The sequence below is a fragment of the Aedes albopictus genome, chromosome 1, assembly GCF_035046485.1.
Source record: "Aedes albopictus strain Foshan chromosome 1, AalbF5, whole genome shotgun sequence".
Lineage (NCBI taxonomy): Eukaryota > Metazoa > Arthropoda > Insecta > Diptera > Culicidae > Aedes > Aedes albopictus.
This window is the reverse complement of record NC_085136.1, coordinates 115,418,181-115,443,117: the sequence shown is the minus strand read 5'-3', so window position 1 is coordinate 115,443,117 and position 24,937 is coordinate 115,418,181. Positions and strand designations below refer to the sequence as shown.

At 41.8% G+C, this 24,937-nt stretch overlaps 1 protein-coding gene across 5 annotated transcripts in view; it reads right to left on the bottom strand.

Moving 5' to 3' along the window:
* Positions 1-24,937, bottom strand: part of LOC109402241 (uncharacterized) — a 127,799-nt gene that overhangs the window by 94,416 nt on the left and 8,446 nt on the right. For 2 of the 5 annotated variants that reach the window (XR_009996160.1, XR_009996161.1), the window contains 2 exons: positions 17,373-19,017; positions 12,688-15,492 (listed from right to left, as the gene is read on the bottom strand). Coding sequence is in view for 3 of the 5 variants with exons in the window: in XM_062845230.1 (XP_062701214.1) it covers positions 13,946-15,492; positions 17,373-17,424 (1,599 nt within the window). In the remaining 2 variants the exon portion in view is untranslated. Of the gene's footprint in view, positions 1-12,687; positions 15,493-17,372; positions 19,018-24,937 lie in introns of those variants that run through there. The other 3 variants (XM_062845230.1, XM_062845231.1, XM_062845234.1) reach the window with 3 other exon arrangements.

Here is a 24,937-nt window from a genome sequence, read left to right as displayed (position 1 = left end):
AAATTTGTATAGAGCGTAGACTTTGGCCAGACCCACACCCTTCCCCCCAGTCTACGTGGTTTATGAACGGTGCCAAAACACGATTTTTGAGAATTTGGGACGGGCTCATCAGGATATGTTGCCATCATCACACTCATACGTGGTTCGTTAGTGATGGGTGACAACTCTAGGCTTTTGACGTAGGACTACGTCTCTGTTTTCTATACCCGGTGTCATTTCAAAATTTATGAAACCAAGAGCGTTACGTTTGAGTGAAAGATTTTAAACGCTCACAGTACCTTTCCCACTGAACGAAATGATAAACAAATCCCGTTATCCGAGAGATGAAACTCCCGCGTTCAATTTGTAATATTCGGTGAACCTGAAAATCATTGATAAATAGTTGAAAAGTTGTTTTAAAGTTAGACATTGAAATCGCTGAAATCTATAAATATGGGTAGCGGACAAATTTTCTCGTTCAGTATACCAACGCTCTCTGATTGGTGCGCATCGTGGGGGCAACTACGATGCAGGAAGGAATGCGATCATGCGAGAGCTGATCGTCAGTTCCATTTCGACCACCGTCGAGGTGACACCTCGAGCTGGGCAGCGGCACATCGACTCAGCGACGACACTTGGCTATCGTACTGATAGCACCAGGAATCTCATTCACAACAGCAAGCGGCGGGCCAGTTTTCGACTGCGTCTAGCGTTGAGCGCGGAGAAAATCAACACGAATTGCGTGGCATTGTAAATTCATCAAAATCGTCCATTATTCAAACGGTTCTTTTCAGGACTATCGAAAAAGATTTCTCAAGAGTTAATTGGATGAATTTCCACCCTCGATCGAGAAAGGTGAACCTAGTGCAAAGCAAGGACAGAGCGGCGTTTCTCAGCAAAAGCAAAGCCGGTCATTAATCGCATGCACGGCAGCAAGCGGCGGGCCAGTTTTCGGTGGCGTTCAGCATTTAGTGCGGAGAAAACAAACACGCATAGTGGCATAGTGAATTCATTTAATTTTCCTCCTAATTTAAGGACCATCGAAAATGATTTTTCAAGAGCTGTGAATCGGAAAATTCCATTCCAACGAACGGGAAAAGTGTAGTACAACCGAAAAGTGAATGATTTTGAATGCTTGGTGACTCAGCCAGCAACAATTATGACGTCTAATTGTTCCACCCGGACTTTGGCAACGCATTATCATATCCGGACCATTTTGCGTGAAAAATGTTTCAATTCTAACATTTTCCAAATTAAAATGATCTAAATCATCTAATATTTTGGTTACATTATCCGTTCAATGGAAATTTTCTCATTTCTCGGTTGATTTATCGTTTGATGCATCTGGAGCATAAGGGGCGGGTCATGCAAACGAAATTAACTGAAAAGCCAGCCGAATGGGAGGAGCTTCATCTGCCAATCTAGGGGTATAAAAGCAGTGTTCTCTGTTTTCTTTCGTCATTTTCGTTGGATCAGTCAAGGAGGTTGGAGGTGGATGTCACCTCCAGCAAGGCAGCAGCACAACAACCCAGCGACTACTCTCGGATATCGTGCTGATGATAGCACTTGGAATCGCATCCATGGCAGCGGCGGTGGGCCAATTTTCGACGGCGTCCAGCATTCTCCGCACTCCGCAGCGAAAACCAACATGCATTGCATGGCATGGTGAATGCATCAAAATCGTCCATTATTCAAACCGGTCCTTTTCAGGACCATCGAAAATGATTCCTCAAGAGTTAATTGGATAATTTCCAACATCGATCGAGATGTAGTGCAACCAAAAAGCAAAAGACAGAGCATCGTTGCCAGCAATAGTGAAACTGGTCATTATTGTAATCCACGGCGGTCCAGTTTTCGGTGGCGTTTATCATTCAGCACGGAGAAAACCAACACGCATTGCGTGACATGGTGAATTCATGCCATTTCGTTCCTAAAATCGTCAATTAATCAAACGGTCTTGTTCAGGACCACCGTTAATTATTCCTTAAGAGTTTGTGAATCTGCTAATTTCATTCCATCGAACGAGAAAAGTGTGGTGCAATTGAGAAGTGAAAGATTGAATACTTGGTGGCCCAGCAATAATGATGAAACCGGTCACTAATGGCCTAATGGTTCCACCCGGAATTTAACAACGCATTATTCTATCCGAACTATTTTGCGTGAAACATTGTTTAATTAAAATTAAGTTTAAACATTTTTCGAAAATGTTCGAAGGTGAATATATGACGAAGCCACACCTAGAATTTTCTAGAGCACAAATCTGAAGAACCGAATGTCGGTTTGCGCTTAAAAGTTGATCGTTTGGTTACCCGCTGGTGGTTTGCTCATTTCTCGGTTGGTTAGTTGCTTGATGCGTCTGGAGCATTCGGGGCGGGTCATGCAAACGAAATAAACTGGAAAGCCAGCCAAATGGGAGGAGCCTAATCTACTAATCAAGGGGAATAAAAGCAGTGACCTCTGTTTTCTTCCGTCATTTTCGTTGAATCAGTCAAAGGGAATGGATGTCACCTCCGCAGCTGCGCACCAATCCTGCGATGACTCTCGGCTATTTAGCTGATAGAACCAGGAATCTCTAGAATCTGGAACCAGGAATCTCAGGCTATATGGAACAGGGCCCATATAGCCGAGGCGGTAAACGCACGGGTATTCAGCATGACCATGCTGAGGGTAACGGGTTCGATTCCCGGTCGGTCCAGGATCTTTTTGTAAAGGAAATTTCCTTGACTTCCTTGGGCATAGAGTATCTTCGTGCCTGCCATACGATATGCACATGCAAAATGGTCATTGGCAGAGGAAGCTCTCAGTTAATTACTTTGGAAGTGCTCATAGAACACTAAGCTGAGAAGCAGGCTTTGTCCCAGTGAGGACGTTACGCCAAGAAGAAGAAGAAGAAGAAGAACCAGGAATCTCATCCACGGCAGTAAGCGATGGCAGTTTTCTATGGCTTCCAGCATTCAGTGCGGATAATTTTCAATTGTCTTGCCGAAATCTCTTGTTATTTAAAAGGTTCTTTTCAGGACCAGTGAAAATTATTCCTCCAGAGTTATGAATCGGATAATTAAAAGCGACAGACTGAAAACTTAGCAACAGCATAGCCGGCCTCTAATTGTTGTTCGCGTAACTATACAACGTATTGTTGAATCTAGCAATTGAGTTGTGTCAAATACACATGGCTACGGTGGCTCCATCTGTTAATTTCATAGCGGCAATTTTAGTTATTTTAATGATTGTTGCGATCGCAATATGATGTTTGGGAAGCTATGGCTTAACGCCTTTCAATATTATAATCATTCTTTCCTTTCGACGAAAATTCTTTCAAACTACGGTTGAACATTTATCTTCAAAATAAAATAATACTCAACCCTCAAGTGATGGCCAACCGCGCGAGTTACGGAAGGTTTAACTAATTAACATCTTATGAATGCGTTCAGTGAAATGGATCACATAGGTAACAACTTTAATCAACACATCACTCCGCCGATTTGAATTTTGCCAGCATACATTGTGTAGGCCTTTTATCGTCGGTTTCCTGCAATAGGGGCACAACTCAAAAAATGTGAATTTTCAGAATAAGCGTTTGAAAATTGGCAATCATGAAGCACCTCCTGCAAATTCACTTATTTCTCTCATCATTTGACAAAAGTAAACAAATTTTGATTGTTGTATCATTGAAAGGGGCTGAAGGACTATCTGTTTCATGAATTTTTGACAACTATTTTTCAACGACTATTGAAAAAATTGACTGATTTTGAGTTGTGCCCTTACTGCGGAAAATTGGTGAAAATGCCCAAATCTCGCGTTTCTCATCGAATTTTGGAACGGGTCTTTGTGAGATGAAATTTTACATAGTTTTTCATCATTTGCCATCAAAATCTCAAAAATGACATATTTTGAGTTGTGCCCCTATTGCAGGAAACCGACGTTATGTGATAAATTCGTTATGCATTTATTTACGAAGGTCGGACAACAATGACACGAAAAATCAGCTGATTTAAGACTTCAAATTAAAGGGCCCATTTCAATATATAAAAGTCGGAACCTCATTCCAGCCTTTGTCCTACGTCAACAATGCGGTTATGTCTCAGACATTACCCACCCCTAGTTTTTTGCTTATATGTGTAGCACGTTAGCGCCGCTCTTTCGTCGTCGTCGTTTTCTCTGACATTCTCTCTTACTTTCGTTCTCGTGGTGTGCTGCGGGCTGCGGCGTCCGTCGTCGCGGTCGTCGCGCACCAACTTAAGCAGGCTGTTACACCTGTCGCTCGGGTGAAAAATGCTGGTCCGGATCACTAAACTGGCCATAATTCCGAAACGCCTTGACCGATCCGAATCATTTTCAATAGCAAACAATGCGGTAAAATTCCGGTTCGATTCGAGCTATAATCCGAAAAATCGGCCAATGGGAAGTGCCTTAAAAGTGAGTGAACTTATTTTGTTCACAGACACACATACATACACACATACAGACATCATCTCAATTCGTCGAACTGAGTTGATTGGTATATGTGACTTGACCCTCCGAGCCTCCTATCGAAATTTTTTTTTTGAGTGAACATATAGCCTTTCAGTTCACTTAGGTGAACGAGAAAGGCAAAAACGCTTGAGAAACTATTATAACGATTGGCGAAAGAACTCCCAAAAAGATTTGCAAAGACATTAGAAAATAAGTAACTCAAACTCCTAAAGGAAATGCTGGAGAAGTTTCCTTGTATTTACCAATGAAATAAGCAAAAGATATGCCGAAAGATTTTTTGTAAGAAATTCCAAACTTATTCCCAAAGAAATTACCGAATAGGATACAAAGCAGTTGTCGAAGAAATTTGTCAATTTCAAAGAAATTAACGGGGGTTTCCAAAAGAAATCTAAATTGTGCAACAAATTGCAAAACAATTTCCTAATAAATTGTCGGGCAAATCTCGGAGGAATGCCGAAAGAATATTTCCAAAAATACAAACTTCTTGTGTTTTACGTACTTCTAATCAATCATTTTGTAGCTCTTAAGAATCCTAAATACTCGCAGAAAAATCACAGCGGCGCAGGTTTTTGTTACGCAAGTCACTGTAAGCCACTGTGGCTTACTTCTAGAAAGTAAGTGTTTAAGTAAGACACAGTAAGTTCTGTGCAACGAAACCCTGCGCTGCTGTGACTTTTCTGTGACAAGTGTGTTACTTGGGACAATTGTTCTGTAAAAATATACTCATTTTCACGTAGTAGTTTTCAACTTATAAAACAAAAAGACAAAAAACAATGCAAAACGGGAACATACACAATCTAGTCACACAATAAAAGCTATACTAACTAAAACTTAACTAACAGTGATGTCGTTATACTAAAATATGAGGGCTTTTCCGATGAATTCAAATCCTTGCATTGCTAAAATGAGCTGAAAATTGTCGCTGAAGAGTAGACACTGGCACATCGAAGTCGTGTAAATGAGACACTTCATTGAAGGTAGCCGACATAAATCGAACAGGATCGTGCTGCCCATAGAGACTATTCCGGGAATCCAAGTAAAGCATGTTTCGTCTTCGTAAATGGCGTTCAGGAGCATATATTCCTCAACCCTCGAGCGATCGCGCTGTTGTAGTTTGTACAACACGCTAAAAAATTTCGCTTTTGTACTCAGCATTTTTGAAAACTATATTAATCGGTATTAATTACAGAAAAGCCACTAAATGTGGCACCGCCTAGGAAAAAATCCTAGATACGCCGTTTAATGCTACAAAGTCCATTTATTTCCAGTTAATTCATGTTTATCTTTTCACTACAGCCACGAAATGTGTTTCTTTCTATTTATAGCATAACATCCCAACAGGAATACGGCTTGGTTCTCAGTTTCTATACAATGTACTCAATGAATACTTCCAAATGGTTAACTCTCGCTGAGACCGGCCCACTATTTACACCTTGTCTACAAAAATGTTTAAGGTGCCGATTTTCTGGTAGCCCTCGCTAAAAAAGTAAGAAAAATGCATTTGGTTACTCAAATTGATGGACCCCCCGTTAGTTAGAGCCACAACAATTTTTGCAGACCCCTCGATTTTGTTCAAATGGTAGCTCACTTAAACCGTTATAACTCGAAAGTTTCTCCAAAAACCACCTCAAAACGAATTGTTGTTGAAAAGAGGAAAGGTAGAGCTACTATTTACAATAATAAAAAGTTGGGTCGGCCATATTGATTTTGGCCGCCATCTTGGATTTTAATACAAAAACATTTTTTCACCATGAGGGCAACTACCGATTTTCAAAATTTTTGCATCAATTGAAACATATCAAAAAATTAGAGATGTCTTTTTTTCCTATCAAAAGTTATCTGCAGATTTGTTAATTAAGCCACTTTTGCGCACTGGGCCCGATGCCGGCAGTTTACATAAATCAGCGTTATTTCGCAGTCTTTACGAACACAAATTCAAATTCTGAGTCCACTAATGGAAACCTTAAGGTTTAAGCTTTTCAAAACACTATAAAAGTTATGCAAACAATGCCCGTATAATTGAGCAACAGTCAAAAACGGAAACGAACCTCCGATTTGGCCGAATTTTGCAGCACGCGCCAAAATTCTGATCTAAAAATAATACAACATTAATCCAATTGCCATTTTAAACAATTCAACATATTCATCTAGAAGGCTGCGTTCCAACATTTTGCAAGTCAGATGAATATCGGCTTCAGTGGCTGAACAACCAAAAAACTGGCACCCACTAGGCACCCCCTAGGAAAAAATTCTAGATACGCCAATGACAATGCGTTATGAAAGGACTTTAACCCAGACAGTGCGCGAGAAAAAAAAAAAAGCGTTGGTGGCAAAGTACCCCCACTGCATACAGTAGCCGATTTTCCACGCCTCGCATAGTACCGTCTGCCCCCGTTGGTTTGACCGCATCTAATTTGAACACTTTTTAAGTTGACCCCCTCTAATCTGCACATCGATCAAACTAAAACTTGTCCAAACGTTATTCTGCTCGTGGAACAGGTTGAAACGGAACGTGGAATCAAAACAAAACAGCAAAAAGGGTTACCATTCCTGTGATTTTCGATGCCCACAGGGTTACTAGAAGTTCAAATTATAAATAAACCCCGTTGGTTCGCATGAGGTGTAGTTCACTCTTCTTGTCGGCTGTTCGAGCCCGTATGAAGTTGATCATCAATATTAACTTCTTTTCTCGATCAGCCTAGATAGCTGTGTAGTGTCGGTAGCGATTGTCTCAATTGGCTAAGAATAACACTACGGACCGCCTGTTCCGGTGGTAAGAATCCACCAACAGGTGACCCCTAATTCATGGTGTGATGCGGCTTTATGCTTACCGTGCCTAGGAATGAATGGCTAGGGGGGTCTAATAAAAACCTAACCGCTAACGGAGCCTGTGGAGTATCAGGGCGCCCTCCACAGTATGTAGCCCTTACTGCGCTAACCGGAGCAATGGTGCAGTGGACCTTGTGTTTCTCCGAGACAATCAGCTGCCCTTCTTTAGTCTCACTTGAGGCTGAATAAGGGCGGGATTATGAAGATGTTGTTAATTAGTTTAAATTTTCACCTATATGGTTTCGGATTATGCGATTTACACAGTGTTTTCTGTGTATCCTCGCCTTTGGCGTTTTCCAATCGATACCGATTTGGTTTTATTGTTGCTGTTCTTTGTTGTGCTGTTGTTGCGAAGAGTTCAATCTTATCTAGTTTGGGTAGTGGCTACGGTTAGGATAGCTCAGATCAATCTACAGCATAAAAGAACAGCAACGATCAATCTTTGCAGACTTATGCAAAATGGTACAGCCCAAGTGGCCTTGGTACAAGAACCTTACTTTCGTAAGGGAAATTTCTATCTAGGAAACCTTGTGAACCCGGTGTTTGCCACTTTCAGTAAACATGAAATGGCAAACTCGCGTGTCATGCCTCGAGCCTGTGTGCTTGTCAACAACGCAATAGTTGCTACACTCATCTCTGAACTAACCACCAGAGATGTATGTGCTATCACAATAGATGTATCTGTTAGAAACCTCAACAGGAAATACGTCTATTGTTCTGTGTATTTATCGCATGATGAACCATCCCCTACGGATGCTTTCAAACAAGTCATCGCATACTGTACTTCAAAAGGCCTTCCGCTAATTGTTGGCAGTGATGCTAATGCTCACCATATCATCTGGGGCAGCTCAGACATTAACTTGAGAGGCTCTAGCTTGATGGAGTACTTAAGTAGTACAGATCTTGCTTTACTTAACATAGGCAACCGCCCAACCTTCATGGTATCTGCTAGGGAGGAAGTGTTAGATATAACGCTTTACTCTAGCAGAATTAGTCACGAGCTGACCAATTGGCATGTGTCAGATGAAGAATCTTTATCTGACCATCGCTATATCTTTTTTGAACATTTAAATATTACTTCGCAAACATTGCGTTTATGGAATCCTCGGTCAACAAACTGGGATCTTTATACTGATTTGGTTGCAGCCAAATTTCATGGATATTCACCATCCATTGACACTCCAAGTGATTTAGATGATGCCGTTGATACTTCAACGACCTTCATCATGGAAGCTTTTGAACAAGCATGCCCTCTACGGTCTGTGAAGATCACAAGAGGAACCCCTTGGTGGAACTCTGATCTGGCGAAACTGAGGAAACAATGTAGAAAGAGTTGGAACAGACGACGTTCACCTGGTTCGGAGGCTTTCAGGTCGGCTCGCAAGGCCTACAGGAAAGCTCTCCGGTCTGCAGAACGATCCGGCTGGAAAAACCTTTGTACAAATGTTTCCAGCTTGAGTGAAGTCAGTCGGTTAAACAAAATCCTTGCGAAATCTAAGGATTTCCGGGTGAACGAACTTCGTTTGCTAAATGGCGATCTGACTTCCTCTGATGAGGAAGTTTTGGAATGCTTATTCAGCACACACTTCCCTGGATGTGTGGATATTACATCTTCGGATGATCCTGATGCCTTTTCTTGTAGTTATGATTCTTTAGCTTCGGCTCGGAGTATTGTAACTATAGAATCGATTGAGTGGGCTCTTAATAGCTTTGCTCCTTTCAAATCTCCTGGGGCAGATGGGATTTATCCTATTTTGCTTCAGAAGGGATTTGATTATTTCAAACATGTTTTGAAAAAACTACTTGTTTGCAGTTTTGCTACAGGGTATATTCCCAAATCCTGGAGGGATATAACTGTAAAGTTTATTCTGAAAGTGGGTCGTGCGTCGTATGAAGAAGCAAATACTTTCAGACCTATCAGATTGACCTCTTTTCTTCTGAAATGCTTAGAACGCATTGTGGATCATCACATCCGTGATGTTCATCTGGCCAACGTGCCTCTTCATGTGAACCAAAATGCCTACCAATCTGGTAAGTCCACTGTGACTCTTTTACACAAGGTTGTTTACAATATCGAGAAAGCATTCGCTCAAAAGCAATCTTGTTTGGGTTTTTTCTTAGATATCGAGGGTGCCTTTGACAACGTGCCTTTCGATGCCATATTGGAAGCCGCACGGAGTCATGGTATATCTCCAATGATTTCCAATTGGATTCACCAAATGCTCAAAAACCGATATCTCTTCTCGACATTGCGTCTAGCAGGGATTAGGAAATGGAGTGTTTGTGGATGCCCCCAAGGGGGAGTCTTATCACCGCTTTTGTGGAATCTCGTAGCAGATACGCTATTGAGGCAACTCAATAATAGCGGTTTTCCTACTTATGGTTTTGCCGACGACTACCTAACAGTAGTAGTTGGTATGTGCATCAGCATACTTTTCGACCTGATGCAAAACGCCCTTCAGGTAGTTGAGGGTTGGTGTCGCCAATATGGCCTTTCGGTTAATCCGAGTAAAACATCTGTTGTTCTTTTCACGGAAAGGCGAAACCGTAATGGCGTTCGACCTTTGCGTCTCTTTGATTCTGAAATCGATGTGACTGAACAGGTAAAGTACATTGGAGTCATTCTTGATTCCAAGCTTTCCTGGACACATCACATTGAGTTCAGAATCAAGAAAGCTTGTATGGCCTTCGGGCAGTGCCGGCGAACCTTTGGTACAACTTGGGGTCTAAAACCCAAGTATATCAAATGGATTTACACAACTGTGGTTCGGCCAATATTGGCTTATGGATGTCTTGTGTGGTGGCAAAAGGGCGAAGTGAGAACGGTCCAATCAAAATTAGGCCATCTCCAAAGGATGTGCCTAATGGCGATGTCTGGAGAGCCTACGGCAGCGCTCGAAGTTCTCTTTGACGTTGCCCACTACACATTCATCTCAAACAAGAAGCCCTTTCTTGCACTAACCGTCTACGGGTACTCGGTCTACTAGAGGAAACTCCTGTGAACCGCACATCAACACACACCTCGTTGTTTCCAATTTTAGTGAATTGGGACAAAATTGTCCTTGCTCCAAGTGATCTTACAATTGCTTGTAATTTTCCATATAGGACATTTTCCACGAAATTCCCTTCCCGGGAAGAGTGGACATCTGGTTATCTGGAAAGAAGTATTTCAGACGGCATCGTATGTTACACTGATGGCTCCCTTCTCGAAGGTCGAGCAGGTGCTGGTGTTTATTCTCGTGAGCTAAGGCTGTATCAGTCTTATTCACTTGGTAGACACTGCACCGTTTTTCAGGCCGAAATCTTTGCTCTTATGTGCGGAGTGCAATCAGCACTTCAGCAGCACGTAATGGGCAAAGTAATATACAGTCGGAACTCGCTCGTTGAGCCACAACCTCCACCCAATCAACGAATTCGATTCGCTAGTTGGGTGAAGTGACAGCAGCACAAGGGGCATGCACATTGCTTTTTTAAAATAATGTTTAGGTTGTAATTGAAAAGTAAATTTTTTCGATTTGTTTTACATTTAGAGCAAAACTGATACGTTTTGCAAGATACATGTATGGCCAATGCGAGAAATAATTATTTTCACCCATTTTTAGTCGGTGAAGTGAAAATGTAGATGTTTATGAAACCAACCGGACCAAAATGCAAGCACAAAACGCTTTCAATGATCGACAAAATAAAGATTGCCGATGTTTTGCATTTGTTTCGAAGTAATTGTACATATCGTTTTTTTTTAAAGAAATATGGAATAGAAATTCTTCTCGATTATCAGTAAAGTTTAAGAAACCAAAAACTCATTAGCTCGCCCCTCGGAATTACAGATTGATTGTCATTTTCAGTTTGACATTGAATTATGACATCCAGGTACTTTTTAGTTGGCTGACAGCTCAACTAACGGAGCCCCAACTAAAAAGCCACCCAACTATTAAGCCCCCAACCAGCGGGTCATGACTTCTGTTCAGATAGCCAGGCTGCTATTAAAGCACTTGCTTCGGCCAACTCCAGGTCGAAGATAGTTATCGCTTGTCGAACTCAAATCGAGGAGCTGAATTCAGCAAACGCTGTTCACCTTGTATGGGTGCCTGGCCATTCTTCCATCGCTGGAAATGAATTGGCTGATGAGCTAGCTCGCTCTGGAGTGTTACTTGGCGGGTCGGAAGGACCACGCCTAGCGAGCGAGACTCTTAGGGTCGGCACGTTTCGCTGGTCAAGAACCCAAGTAAAAAACTACTTTGATTTTTAACTATTTCTTTAATTTTTTCAAACTTACTGTGTGTGTGGAGTGTTTGTGTGGAGTGTGGAACGTTGCGGCCGGCCGGAAGTGGAGCACTGGGGTGGTTTCCTGCGGGTATCCTGGGCGTTCGGTGGACCAACGGGCTTGGACGGGATGACGGGGTGCGCGGCACAACCTTTGCGCTTGATCTGACCACCGGGGTGGCGTGGTGGACGATAACCAAAGGGCTCAGCGGGGAATGCCGAGGGCTGCGGGTGATCACTGATCGTTCTGGGCGTCGGAGGGTCCTCAATGCCGGACGGGACTTCTGGCTGTCCGGGAGGGCCACTAACCGAACGGAAGGGCGTTGTTCGGGCCTCCTAGATGGCGGACGGGATGCCTCACAGGCGGTCACGGACCACGGGTGGCCACTACCAGGCTGAATAGGCCTATAATAATGGATCCTAAAGAAAGTGGGGTTAGACACAGGGCTACTAGGCGTCTCACTAGACATGGGTAACTCACTCGCGAGTCGACTCAAAGAACCGATTCGTGAAACCGAGTGAGTGAATCACGATTCTTTTCAAAAGAGTTACGATTCGCTGAAGTTCATTACGAGTACGAGTGCCGAAAAAAGTTGGATTAACTGCGTACTTAAGTGATGTTTAGACACAGAACATCGTAATCTTTGCCAATCGATCATTTTTCATTCGTATATTGCACGGCTGGCTCGCGCTAGTGATTCGACTCTTTAGTGGAAAGAACGATAATCTTGTGTCGACGGCTGAGTCGACGTCCATACCTTGCGAGCTAGAAAACTGGACATTTAAAAAAGGAGTCGGCTAACATCGAAAAATAACATTTTTCATCAAGTTATGGAAAAGAGTTACTGAATCGGTCAAAAGAGCCGACTCTTTTTTGAGAGTGAATCGGTAGCGATTCACTCTCAAAATAGAATCATTTTCCCATCTCTACGTCTCACCAACTGCTGAATCACTTTTTGGTCTGAAGAACCATACCTGATTCTATAATTCACGATTCACGAACTAACTTTCGTTTCTAACTTTAACTGCTGATTATTTTAATCAACGGAACAAACGGTTAAATTGACTTTGGTGGTTTGAATTTCTTCGATAACGCACTAGTTGCCTCGAGAGGTCAGAATCGAAAGACTTTGCTCTTGGCTATCTTCGACCCAGTAGCCTGTCCCCTTTGCCTTTTCCCAATTTCCCTTTTTCTTTCTCTTTCTGACGTGGATGTGTCATGGCGTCCACTTCTCCCCTTTTTGGCTCATTTTGTGTATGTGTTGTCTTAGATCTGTTCAGTGTTGGGTGCATGTGTGTTAACAAATTTTTATTATTTATCTCTAACAATTTACTAACTTATAACAAATAACAAAATAACAATTTTATCTAAATTCTACTAACAAATACTAAACAATTTACAAATTTATTCTCAAAAACAACGTAATAAACAAAGTTAGCGTTTCTCAACGGTAACAGGAGCATCACATGACTTCATTGGCCCTGAGCCAGCTATTCCGATATCGAAGTGTTGGATTAAGCTTCAGATTCACACCTGGGCTGTCACACAACACAGACAATATTGGAATAGTTTGGAGTCATGTCGTCAAACCAAATTGTATAGTGCTGAGCCATCTCCAAGGGTGGCGAAGTATCTAACTAATCTGTCTAAGCAGAATTGCAGCATGCTGGTCAAAGCTCTGTCTGGCCACTGCCGACTCAGCTATCACATGGCGAATATTCAACAAGCTGATTCATTTGCCTGTGATAGCTGTGAATCCGATTATGGAACTTCGTATCATTTGATATGTAACTGTCCAGTTTTCGCGCAACTGCGTTTCCGAGTATTCGGTAAACACTTATTAAGTGAAACTGACTTCAGAAACCTGAATCTTCAGGATATTCTGTTGTTCTTAACCCGCTGTGGTAAAGAGCTATAGGCTCTCTTTCGCTTTATGCGTTATTACAGTGCTCTTTTAAGGGCGCTGTTTGAACCCATTGTGGTACGCTTGTGCGTTAGTACCCTCTTCCAGGGTATTTTTCCTATTTCCCTACCTGTCCCTATCCCCATCCAAATCCTTATTCCTTCCTTTTCCCTCAGGTAGATGATGAAATAGGCTGTTATTTTGGCGATGGCACAAATGTCCCAAATGGAGGATAACGTGCCTCTGGAGCCGGCCTTCTGATACCTGATACCTGAGGTGTAGTTCAAACCAACGGGGGTGGACGGTAAACAAGATACGTTTCTCAATCTGTCAATTAACAACAATATGTACCTTCTAGATACAAGTTTTTCATAATATTTTATGCATACCAGACAACCATAATAAGTAAAAAATTGTAATTAAGAAATAATCTCCAACCGCATTAACATTTATTGGACCAATGCGATTGTTTCGCCACCCGTAAAATCTTTTGCGTTCTAGCCACTCTTCTCAGCGCTTGTCAGCGTATCGACGACGTGTTTAACGTTTCTAATTCTTTTCTCGGCATCGGCCCTTACCACCATCGAGGTAAGCGTACGGGCATCTCTCTCCATGATGTCAAAGATTCCCTGCAGCTCGTCCACAAAGTTGAACTGCGAGCAGAGCATCTTGAGCTCGCGGCAGCATTTCGGAATTTCTGCTGTTTTTTCATCGAGAGCATCTTTTACGGCAGCGATGTCGCTGTCCAGGTTACCGATTTTAATCTCTATTTCCTCGTTTTTGCTCACGTTCTGATCATAGGCGTTTTTAACATCTTGAAGAATTTCTTCGATGGTTTTGATTCTCTTGACTGGCCGAACGTTGGCATTGTAGTGTTTGTGGAGGGGATGGTTGCATTTACAAAGCGGTTCAACAGAAGATGAAAATAAATTTATGAAGTTGTATACCATGTTAAGCAGAGGAAATTCATTCAGGACCATTCCAAGAATTATTTGGAAAGGACTGACATTTGTCCCATCATCACAGCACGTATTCGAGCATACAGAGCAGATTGTACTGTAATAACCGCATTGCTCAAACTCCGTGATTTCAACTTGTTTTGTTTGCTTGTAGTCGGAATATTTTTGAATGTCAGTGGATATATTCTTTTGTGTGATTTTCATAACATCTAGTTCGTTTTGAAGAACCTGGAATTTCTTCACATCCAGCAAGATGCTATGCAGCTGCGATTTAATCCTGTCTCTTTTCATGCGCATTTGTGTGAAAGCTTCGGTCGTTTTTCCACCAAGTTGCGTCAAGTTCTGGATCAATTTTTCGATGGTTTCCATTGAGCATTCCCATTCTGTTTTCAAAATTTTCTTCATGTGTATGTTTTTCACCCTTACTGATAGTGGTCTACTGAGCGCACAATTGTTCATGTGGAAAACATTCGCCTCAGGAACAGTCCAAGGTTTCAAATGCACCATTTCGAAGTTGGCGGAAGCAGCAAAACAGTTTGTTAGAACAACGATGAGGTTCTGCAGAAGGACGTCTGGTATTGAGCTTCTCAATAGACACAACGTGTTGCGCAGCGTTACAGTAGCTCGGGCCTGCGTTCCATTTATAACGAGAATGATTGCTGTCAACATTCCGCTCTGCTCAGCGGCTCCCATAATTTGCCGAACGTTGAAATCATCCTGAGCCGCCCCTTTCGTATCACTGAGCCCTGGCGTGTCTATGAAGTTGTATATCGTGTCCTCTTTTCTGAAAGTATATACAGCACATGCTCGAGTTTTGCTTTTTGAAGTATCCTGAACGTTGTCTTCGTGGTGCTTCAGATCCTCGGTTGCCACATGGTGCTTCGTGGGAATGGCAATTTTCAAATTCTCCAATGTACCGTTATGGAAATAATTTGTGAAATAGTTTATCAGTGTTGATTTCCCTGAACCAGTTTCGCCTAGCAAAATAACGTTGATCTCCTTTTGAATATTTTGTTTCAACGACGTTTCCGACTTGAGGAATTCCATGACAAAAACAATTTGCGGAGGAGATATTTTGTAATAATCTGTGGAAGAAGAGAAAACGGTGAATGATTATCGGCGTAGCTAGAGCGTTCAGGCTTATCATAGTGTGGAAAGATATAAGTCAAAATGGTTGGCCGCCGTTATGATTGCTCTTATAGAGGTTTTCAAAGTAAGCTGGAGAGCAACAAGAAGTTCGCAATAAAGCCAGCATGTTGTTCATTTATGCTCAAGCAACTTTAACAGTCAGTATTTATTCACCAGTGAGAGGAACAAACCAATGGTTACATCACAATCATCATTGATCCAATGTCCATCGATTATTGATAGTAAATACAGGTCGGACTTGATTATCCAGGGTCAGATTATTCCGAATCCAGGCTCTCTTTTCCCATCACTAGCAAAAACAAAATCCACTGCAAATTTTTATTTTAACGAATCGCCGAAATCATCCAGTACACTACCATCTACCCCCGTTGGTTTGACCTCATCTAATCCGAACACTTTTTAATTTGACCCCCTCTAATCTGCACATAGTTCAAACTAAAAGTGGTTCAAACGTCATTCTGCTTATGGAATGGAGTTAAACGGAACGCATAATCAAAACAAAACAGCAAAAAGGGTTACCATCAGTGTGTTTTTCGATGCCTACAGGGTTACTAGAAGTTCAAATTGAAAAATGAACCCCGTAAGTTTGCATGAGGTGTCGTTCAAACCAACGGGGGTTGACGGTATTGCCATCAGCATGGCAGGATGCCAAAGAGGTTGATGCTAAAATGTATCACCGTTGTGCAGATGGTTAAGGACATTAACACGGAAAAAGTGAGAAAATGTATGAAAAGTAAAAAGAAATAATTTCAATGATAATTTTCCATGAAATTGTAATAAATAATTTTTGTTTCGAGGGCTTCACCTTCACGGAGAGAAAAGCGTTCACATTGAAACTAAAGTAACGTTTGTTGAAGTTACACATTGAAATTATTTGAAAATATGTGAATTATTATAGTTTCGCCTAGTGGCGAACTCGCCAGAAAAGAAAAAAAAAGTTTCTAACAGATTTGCTAATTTAAAATCCATGTGAAATTCTGTTTGATTTAACAATCCAGTATTGTGGAAATTAACATACTTCGACTTTGTTCTTTAGTCAATTTAACTGACCAACCCCTCGGCGTCGAACAGGATTGTAAAAACCACAATATTGAACATGTTTAACTGATGAATCCCTCGGTCACTTCTGTCAATCCAAGCAGAATGTTTTGTTTTGCAAAACATTCACTGCTTTGCTAATGCTGGAAAAAGGATAGTTTTTAAGTTATGCAAAGCTGTTGTTAATGAAAAACATTAATGAAAATTTCCTTTAAATAGACAGCATGCGGAATACAAGGTAGACATTTTTGGAAAGTTTAAAATTTGATTAATCAGGAGATGCCCTGATTTTTCTGTAAGAACCTTTTTTTTCCTTTTTTTTAATATAAATGACAACTCAGAGAAAAAACAAGCATGAAAACAACATGAATGAATATATTATAGAAAGTAGAAGAAAACTATTTTTGAAACTACCATAATATTATGGATGTCATGCTTGACAACTCACGTCAAAAGCCTGAAACTATTGCTATTTTAATCAGATTTCCGATTGAGGAACTATAATACAGGATTGTTAAAACAATCATACAGGATTGTAGAAACAATCATACATTCTCATTGCGGCCAAAACAATGTCAAATTTCGTTTGACTTTTCGTCGAATAAGGTTATTTTTACCGTAGCTCAACTCCACCAGCTAACGTGACAATCCCCCGACTTGCACATAACGATAAACTATGGAGTGCGAGTCACGGTGGATCATATACTGACGAAAAGAAGAGGTTACGAACAGGGTAGAAAAAATGTGGAATGAAAGGTTTAATAGCTGAAACACTTACATATAGCCGAAAGAGCAATGATTGAGCTTCTTAAAGATTCTAAATTCTTCATTAAAATTTAACACACACTGCACTATCAGAAGTAGAAAAATCATTCTGTTTTTTTCTCTCTCTCTCTCTTGATTCTATTCTTTGCGTTCTAGTCACTCTTCTCAACCATTGATAGCGTATCGAATAACTGTTTCATGTTTCTAATTCTCCTCTCAGCATCGGTCCTTGCCACGGTGGAAGTAAGCGTACGGGCATCTCTCTCCATAACAGCAATGAAGCTCTTGAGCTCGTGCGCATAGTTATTCAGCGAGCAGAGCTTCTTGAGCTCTTGGTAACATTTCCGTATTTCGACTTGTTTTCTATCGAGAGCATGTCCCAGTGCAGCGATGTCGGTGTCCAGGCTGTCAATTTTAGACTGTATTACCTTGTTTTTGCTCATGCTATCATCATAGCTGTTTTTCACATCTTGAATAATTTCTTCGACGGTAGCTGTTTTCGTGACTAATTTAACTTTGCTATCGTAATGATTGAACGGTGTATGGTTGCAGTGACATTTGGACATAAAGATATATTCTACAAGGTTGGATATGTCTCTATAAATTGGTATCGATCTGTGCGATGAGGACAGGGCTTGGCATGGCTTCAAGCATTTAATACAGAACTTACTGACTTCTTTTTTACATCGTTCCAATACCGTATACTCTACTTGCTTTCTTTGCTTGAATTCGGTATATTTTTTAATGTCGGCGGATACATTTTGCTGTGTGGTTTTCATAAAATCTAGTTCGTTTTGAAGATCTTGGATTTTCTTCACCTCCAATAAAATTCCATGTAGCTGCGATTTTATTAAGTTTTTGTTAATCCGCATTTGTTTAAAAGCCTCGGTCGCTTTGCCACCAAGCTTCGTTAAGTGCTGGTTCAATTCTTCGATAGTTTTCATTGAGCATTGCCATTCATATTCCATATTTTCCTTCGCACGATTGTCGTTTATCCATTGTGATACTGGTTTACTGAGGGCACAGTTGTTCATGTGGAAAACATTCGCCTCAGGAACAGTCCAAGGTTTCAAATGCTCCAGATCGAAGTTGACGGTAGCAACAGAGCAATTTGTTAGAACAACAACGAGATTCTGCTGAAAGACATCTGGGATTGAGCTTCTCAACAGACACAACGTGTTGCGTAGTGTTACTGTGGCTCGGGCCTGCGTTCCATTTATAACGAGGATAATAGCAGTCAACACTCCACTCTGCTCCGCAGCTTCCATAATTTGTTGTATATTGAAGTCATCCTGATCCGCCCCTCTGGTATCACTGAGCCCTGGGGTGTCTATAAAGTTGAACATTGTGTCCTCTTTTTTGAAATTATATACAGTACAGGCTCTAGTTTGACTTTTTGAAGAATCCTGAACATTGTCTTCGTGGTGCTGTAGACCCTCGGTTGCCTCATAATGCTTCGTAGGAATGGCAATTTTCAAATTCTCGAGTGTACCGTTATGGAAATAATTCGTCAGATAGTTTATCAAAGTTGATTTGCCTGAGCCGGTTTCACCAAACAGAATAATGGTGTATTCCTTGTGAAGATCTTGTTTCAACGACATTTGCTGGTTGAGGGATTCCATGACGAACACGATTTACGGTGAAGATATGTTTATGATCTGAGAAAAGAGAGAACACAGATAATAATCGTTGGCATATCTCAAGGAGGACTGGCCCATGCCTTTATCAGACCCAGCTTCCTACATTTTTTTTATGGATTCTGGATATGAATTCACGGTTCCAAGTCAAATGGTCAAATGACGTGTTGTCAATGAAATTATATTGGTTTGGCAAATCCTCCTCAAATGCTACGAATATGAAGTCCCTGCGCATTACCGATGGCGTTTAATATCTTCAACTGCTTTTTAATTACTTCAGTGTTCGAAATCTGTTATTTGGTGTATAATGGTATCCTTTTTAGCATTTGTGCTTCGTATGGCAGGCTCGAAAATCATCTGTGTCCAAAGAAGGCCATAAAATTTCCATTCTTACAAGATCATGGACATACCGGAAATCGATAACTTTGCTACATTAAGGTCATGGGCATCATCTAAGTTATTTGTCTCCTAAATTTCCCTATAAAGGTCACACTCAAACATTACGCAAACTTTCTTCTACGACGTTACACTATTGTACGTACCAAGATTTGTTGAAAACCAAAACTCTACTGCTCACTCCAACCACGGAACGGAATAACAACTTAAATTACTTTAAGGGGTTCCTTCAGGAGTTTATTTTCTTTTCCGATTTCTCTACAAGGCTTTCTTCGGGGATTCCTTCTGAAGTCTCTTGAGGTTCTTCCAGCAGGGGTTCCTTCTTCTGGGATTCCTAAAAAGATTCGCTCTAGTGAACGCTCCGAGAGTTCTTTCAGGGCATGATCCAGCCGTTCCATAAGGAATCTTCCAGGATTCTATTCAGAGATGCGTCCGGTAGATCCTCCACTGATTTCACCAGATGTTACTCCAGAAGTTTCTTAAGGAGATTGTTCAGTGATTCCACCTTAAGTTCCTCCATATTCGTCCAGGAGTACACCCGGAGATTCCTCCAGGATTCCCTTCAAAAATTTCTTCAGGAATTCCTTCACAGGTTTTCCAAGGAGTTTTATAAAAAATGCTTGAAAGGGATTCTCCAGAAGTTTCCTTCAGGAAATCTTACAAGAGTTCCGTTAGGAATTCTTCCAAGATTTTCTTGCGAGATCCCTTCAGATGATCTTTCCGATAATCTCCCAGGAGTTCTCAGCATCCACCAGCAGCTCCTGCAGGGATTCGACCACGAGTTCGTTCAGGAATTTCTCCAGAGGTTTCTTCCTTCAGGGATTCCTTCAAAAATTCCTCCAGAAGTTCCTTCATGGATTCCTCCAGGAGTTACTTCAAGGATTCCCCCAGAATTTTTCCCAGGAATTTCTCCAAGAAACTCTTCAGGAATTTCTCCAAAAGTACCTTGAGAGATTCGTCCAATAGTTCCTTCAGGGATTCCTCCAAGAGTTCCCTTAGGGATTCCTCCAGGATTTTCTTTGGGGATTCCTCCAGGAGTTCTTTCAAGATTTCCTTCAAGATTTTCTTCGGGGATTCTTCCAGGAAGCAGCGTTTCAACCCTGTTCTGTACACTTGCCTTTTTCACTCTGCTGTTAGCCCTGTTTCCATAGCCCATACCCACCTGAAATCATCCCGCATGTTCTAACATAAAACTATACCCGAGTCACCGCGAGTATTTTGGCCACCAACAAACACCCAAATCCTTTCCAAACATCCAAGTCTCCACACACATGCACTACTATCATCATTATCCAATCCATGCCTGCCAACCGAACTCCTTTCAATAGCATGTCAACAGAGAAGAAGAATAAGAATATGTCCATTATAAATATCGCATCCATTGTACCGAGACTGCCTTTACTTGGTTCATTTTGTCAAGGGCAGCATCACACTCGGAGCTCTGAAACCTGTGCGATATCTCAACGACTGCAAAATCGAATGGGAGGCGTACAAAGGACCCAACCGGAGCGTCACCCAGTGCATGGGGTGTCTGAACTTCGGTCACGGCACCAAAAATTGCAATCTGAAGCCTCGATGCGATTATTGTGCCCAGGACTACTGGACAGAGAAGTGTGCCATCGAAGGTGCCTGTGAATTCAAGTGTGCCAACTGCGCTGGCCCGCACATGTCGACGAACAAGCGTTGTCCAAAGCTGGAACAGTATCGCAACATCCGGAAGCAGGCATCCACAAGACACCAACCAAAGCAAAAGAAAACGGACAGAGAGAACATCTTTGACCCTGATTCGTTCCATGAGCTCCCCCCACCAATGCAGAGAAGCACGCCGGCTCAAGCGCCTGCCGGCCAACAAGGACCAAGAAACCAACCACACGGGCAATCTGGTGGCTTACCGCCTGGCTTCCGGTGAAATCAACAGGGCTTCACCCACGTGCGGAGCCAAGCAACGAAGGCTTCCAAACCATCCCGGAAGCTGTTCCAACATCTTTCTGTATCCAACACAATCGCTCATCTCGCCACGCTCGTCGCCGAGATGCAAAAAATGATGATGCAGATGTTCCTCAACAGCAACATTTATCGTCAAGATGCTTAATTGGAATGCCCGCTCCCTGGCGGCCAAACAATCGGATTCTATCATCGATTTTCTAAACAACAACCAAATTGATGTCGCTGTACTAACGGAGACCAATCTCAAGCCAACTACAAACTTCCGTCTTCCGGATTCAGGGCTCTACCCGACTATCGTCTCAAGATCATTGAAGCCATCGGTTTCAAATTGGAAACGCCTCAGGGTCCCACCGGAATCATCGCTGCGTACTGTCCGACGCAGTGCAAGAACTTGGACGGCTCAACCAACCAGCTGAAAAGTGAACTCCAGATACTAACTCGGCGGCAGGGTAAATTTATTCTGGGCGGCGACCCAAACGCCCGTCACTCGCTATGGGGAAACTCCAGAGACAACAGAAATGGCAAAACGCTAGCGGATGATCTTCAGCTTTACCCGGACTCACCAACCTACTACTCGGCGGCCGGTATCGACTCCATCCTTGAAATCGCCATCACGAACATCGTAGACAACTGCTCCAAGCCTAGCGCAACAACCGACCTGTCGTCCGACCACCTCCCGGTGGTATTCGAGGTCAACCAAGAAGTCTGCTGGCATCAACAAAAGCGCCGGCGAAACTATCACCGAGTCAACTGGCCTCAACTGCAACGATTCGTCGAGCATCACATCGATCAGGATCCTGCGCTGGAGACGTGCGCAGACATCGACCGAGTCCTCCAGAAGCTCACTGATACCATCGGTGAAGCAGAGACCCGGTACATCCCAACAGTGGCGGTTTCAAGTAAGTTTACCAGTTTAGACTGTAACGAAACGAATCATTTCCCTGCGTAATTGTATAAGACGTTGTAGTGGATATAGGGGACATGAAAAATGGTAAAATTTATTTGTCAAATACTACAAAATGGCATAACTGCCAAATCAAAATGTTCAAAGCAAATATTTCAAAAAAAAAAATGAGTTGAAAGAGAACAAATCTTCGGATGGCTTATACTTCGTGAAACGATTTCCTAAGCGAGAGCATTTCACGAACTTCCCCTCGTGCATCGTTCCGTGGTCAAAGGCATAGGAATGAAAATGCCTATAGCGAAGAGAGAGATCGAGAGAGAAGCGAACAAGACGTTCGCTGCCCATGATCGCATAACTGTCCCATATGAATAGGAAACCCAACAAATATGGGACTGATATGCGTTCATAGGCAGTTCGGTACGGTCATCGGGTTTGCGATTGGGATTGGAAGCCCAAAACCGACATTCTGTTAACGATTGTTGTGACACACGGACGTGCGTACTTTTCGTATTTTTTTTATTTAGAAAAAATATGGCCGACCACCACGCCAACAGCCGTTCCGACAGACGTCAATTCTAACGAACTAGAAGTCTAGCTAGGGAAGTGCTATATTTGAAACTCCATAGGGTCAGCGCGTTACGAGTTGAAAAACGTAAAAACAGGCAATTCAGAAATGATATTAAACAACTGCCAAACTATTCCAAGCCCTTCTGGCACCTTGCCATGGTTCTAAAAACCAAACCCAACATCCACTCAGGGACCATGATAATCTTTGTGTAACGGCTGTGGAGAAAGCCAACCTAATCTCCCAACAACTCTTGGCCTCTCATAACTTGGGTCGGAACATCGGTAGTCCTGCTGAAGCGTCGGTAGTGGCCAGCATCAACCAACTTCCCACTTTTCCGTGTGAACTCCCTGACGACCGCAGAATATCCGCAAATGAGCTTAAGAACCACATTAGATTCACCCGCAACATGAAGGCCCCCGGGTTTGATGGGATATTTAATATCGTGCTGAAAAACCTGGGCCCTAAAACATTCATCCTCCTGGCAAACGTGTTCAACCGCTGTTTAGAAATCGGCTACTTCCCATCTGCTTGGAAGTTGTCAAAAGTGGTCCCCATCCTCAATCCAGGGAAGGACCCTACTAGCACGGCTAGCTATAGACCAATTGGTCTACCCAAGTAGCACCTGCAACTAAAATGGAAAGGATCATCGTTGCAAACATGTTGCAACTGAGTTTTCATGAAACAAACAAAATTAAAACCTATTAAAATCCTGTTGTTAATGCCAAACTGAGATGTAACAGTTTTATAACAACAAACAAAATGAAAACAAACATCATCATCAGTCGAAACTTGCGAAACCAATTTGTAACTAAAGTATAATCTGATTGTTTCAACGAATCTTAATTACAACCGTTTACAAACCAAATCAACCAAAACATTGATTCTGATTGTTATAAACATGTTGCACCTGGAACTTATTTAGAACATAACGAACAATTTTGACAGGAGAGGTAGAAGCTCCGAAATGTGCGGCAAAATGTTTTTGTGATCATGAAAAATATAAAATGCACTATAAAAAACCAAAATGTTTCAAAAATAACGAAATCATGTTCAAATAAAATGCAACCTTTTCTTCATAAATTTATCGACATATTCCAAATTTTATAAAATTAAAGTGGTAAAATAGAAAAAAAAATCTGATTGGAAATATAATATTGACCCAATAAAAAAAAATCTGCCTTATTTTCGCAGTACTGAACGACTGGTACCTACCACTGGGAAGATTTGAATATATGGGGTTTTGAGAAATCTAATGTAACGTACAAAAATATTAGGAGTTTCCCACGAAAATTTTTGCAATGGGTTTTACATTTTTTACAAAAAACGTGAAATTTTCGTTACGTAATAAAGGGATAGCCTCCTGTTGACGTAAATGGGAAGTACACGTCCAAGCGTCTGCTTTTTTGGTTATTTATGTCCTACACGGAAAATTCAAACTACCTTATTTTGGGTCGATTTTATCCTGAAATGAGTATATCTAATTAATTAGTTACCCAAAATCAGGTTGTTTTTCTTCTCTCCTCCACAGATGTTGGTGTAAATAAACAGAGAGCGTCTAGGTCCTTGAGGCCAATAAGGCGCCGTCCACATATTACGAAATGCTCTAGGGGGAGGGGGGTGAGGTGGGTGGTTAGTACGGCCCATACAAAAATTTTCGGGTTTTCATACAACAAAAAAGCGTTACGGAGGGGGGAGGGGGTCGAAAAATGTCGATTTTAGCGTTACGTAATAAATTGATGCTGCTTAAGCTAATTTTTTGTGTATGTAGATTTACCCAAATTTGGGTTGAATAAAGGGGGTCTTGGGTTGAATTTACCTACTCTTTAGTATATTTTTAGCTAGATGTAAAGGCAATTTACCTTGCGTGAGTTTAATCGATTTACTCATGTTGACTTATTGGGCCGAACCATGGGATTGCGTCAAAAGAATCCAATTTTGGGTAGTTTGGCGGTTCCGTGTACCGCGTGCAGCATTTTTTTACTTTGTCAATACGGATTCCCATAGACATGATTCAGCAAATAGTATCTTTCTAAATTCTAAAATTAATATTCATCTTTTTATGGGTGCATTAAATTAGCTACTGAAATGCACGCCGCCAAAGCAATATGGCGAGTTAATTGTCACCA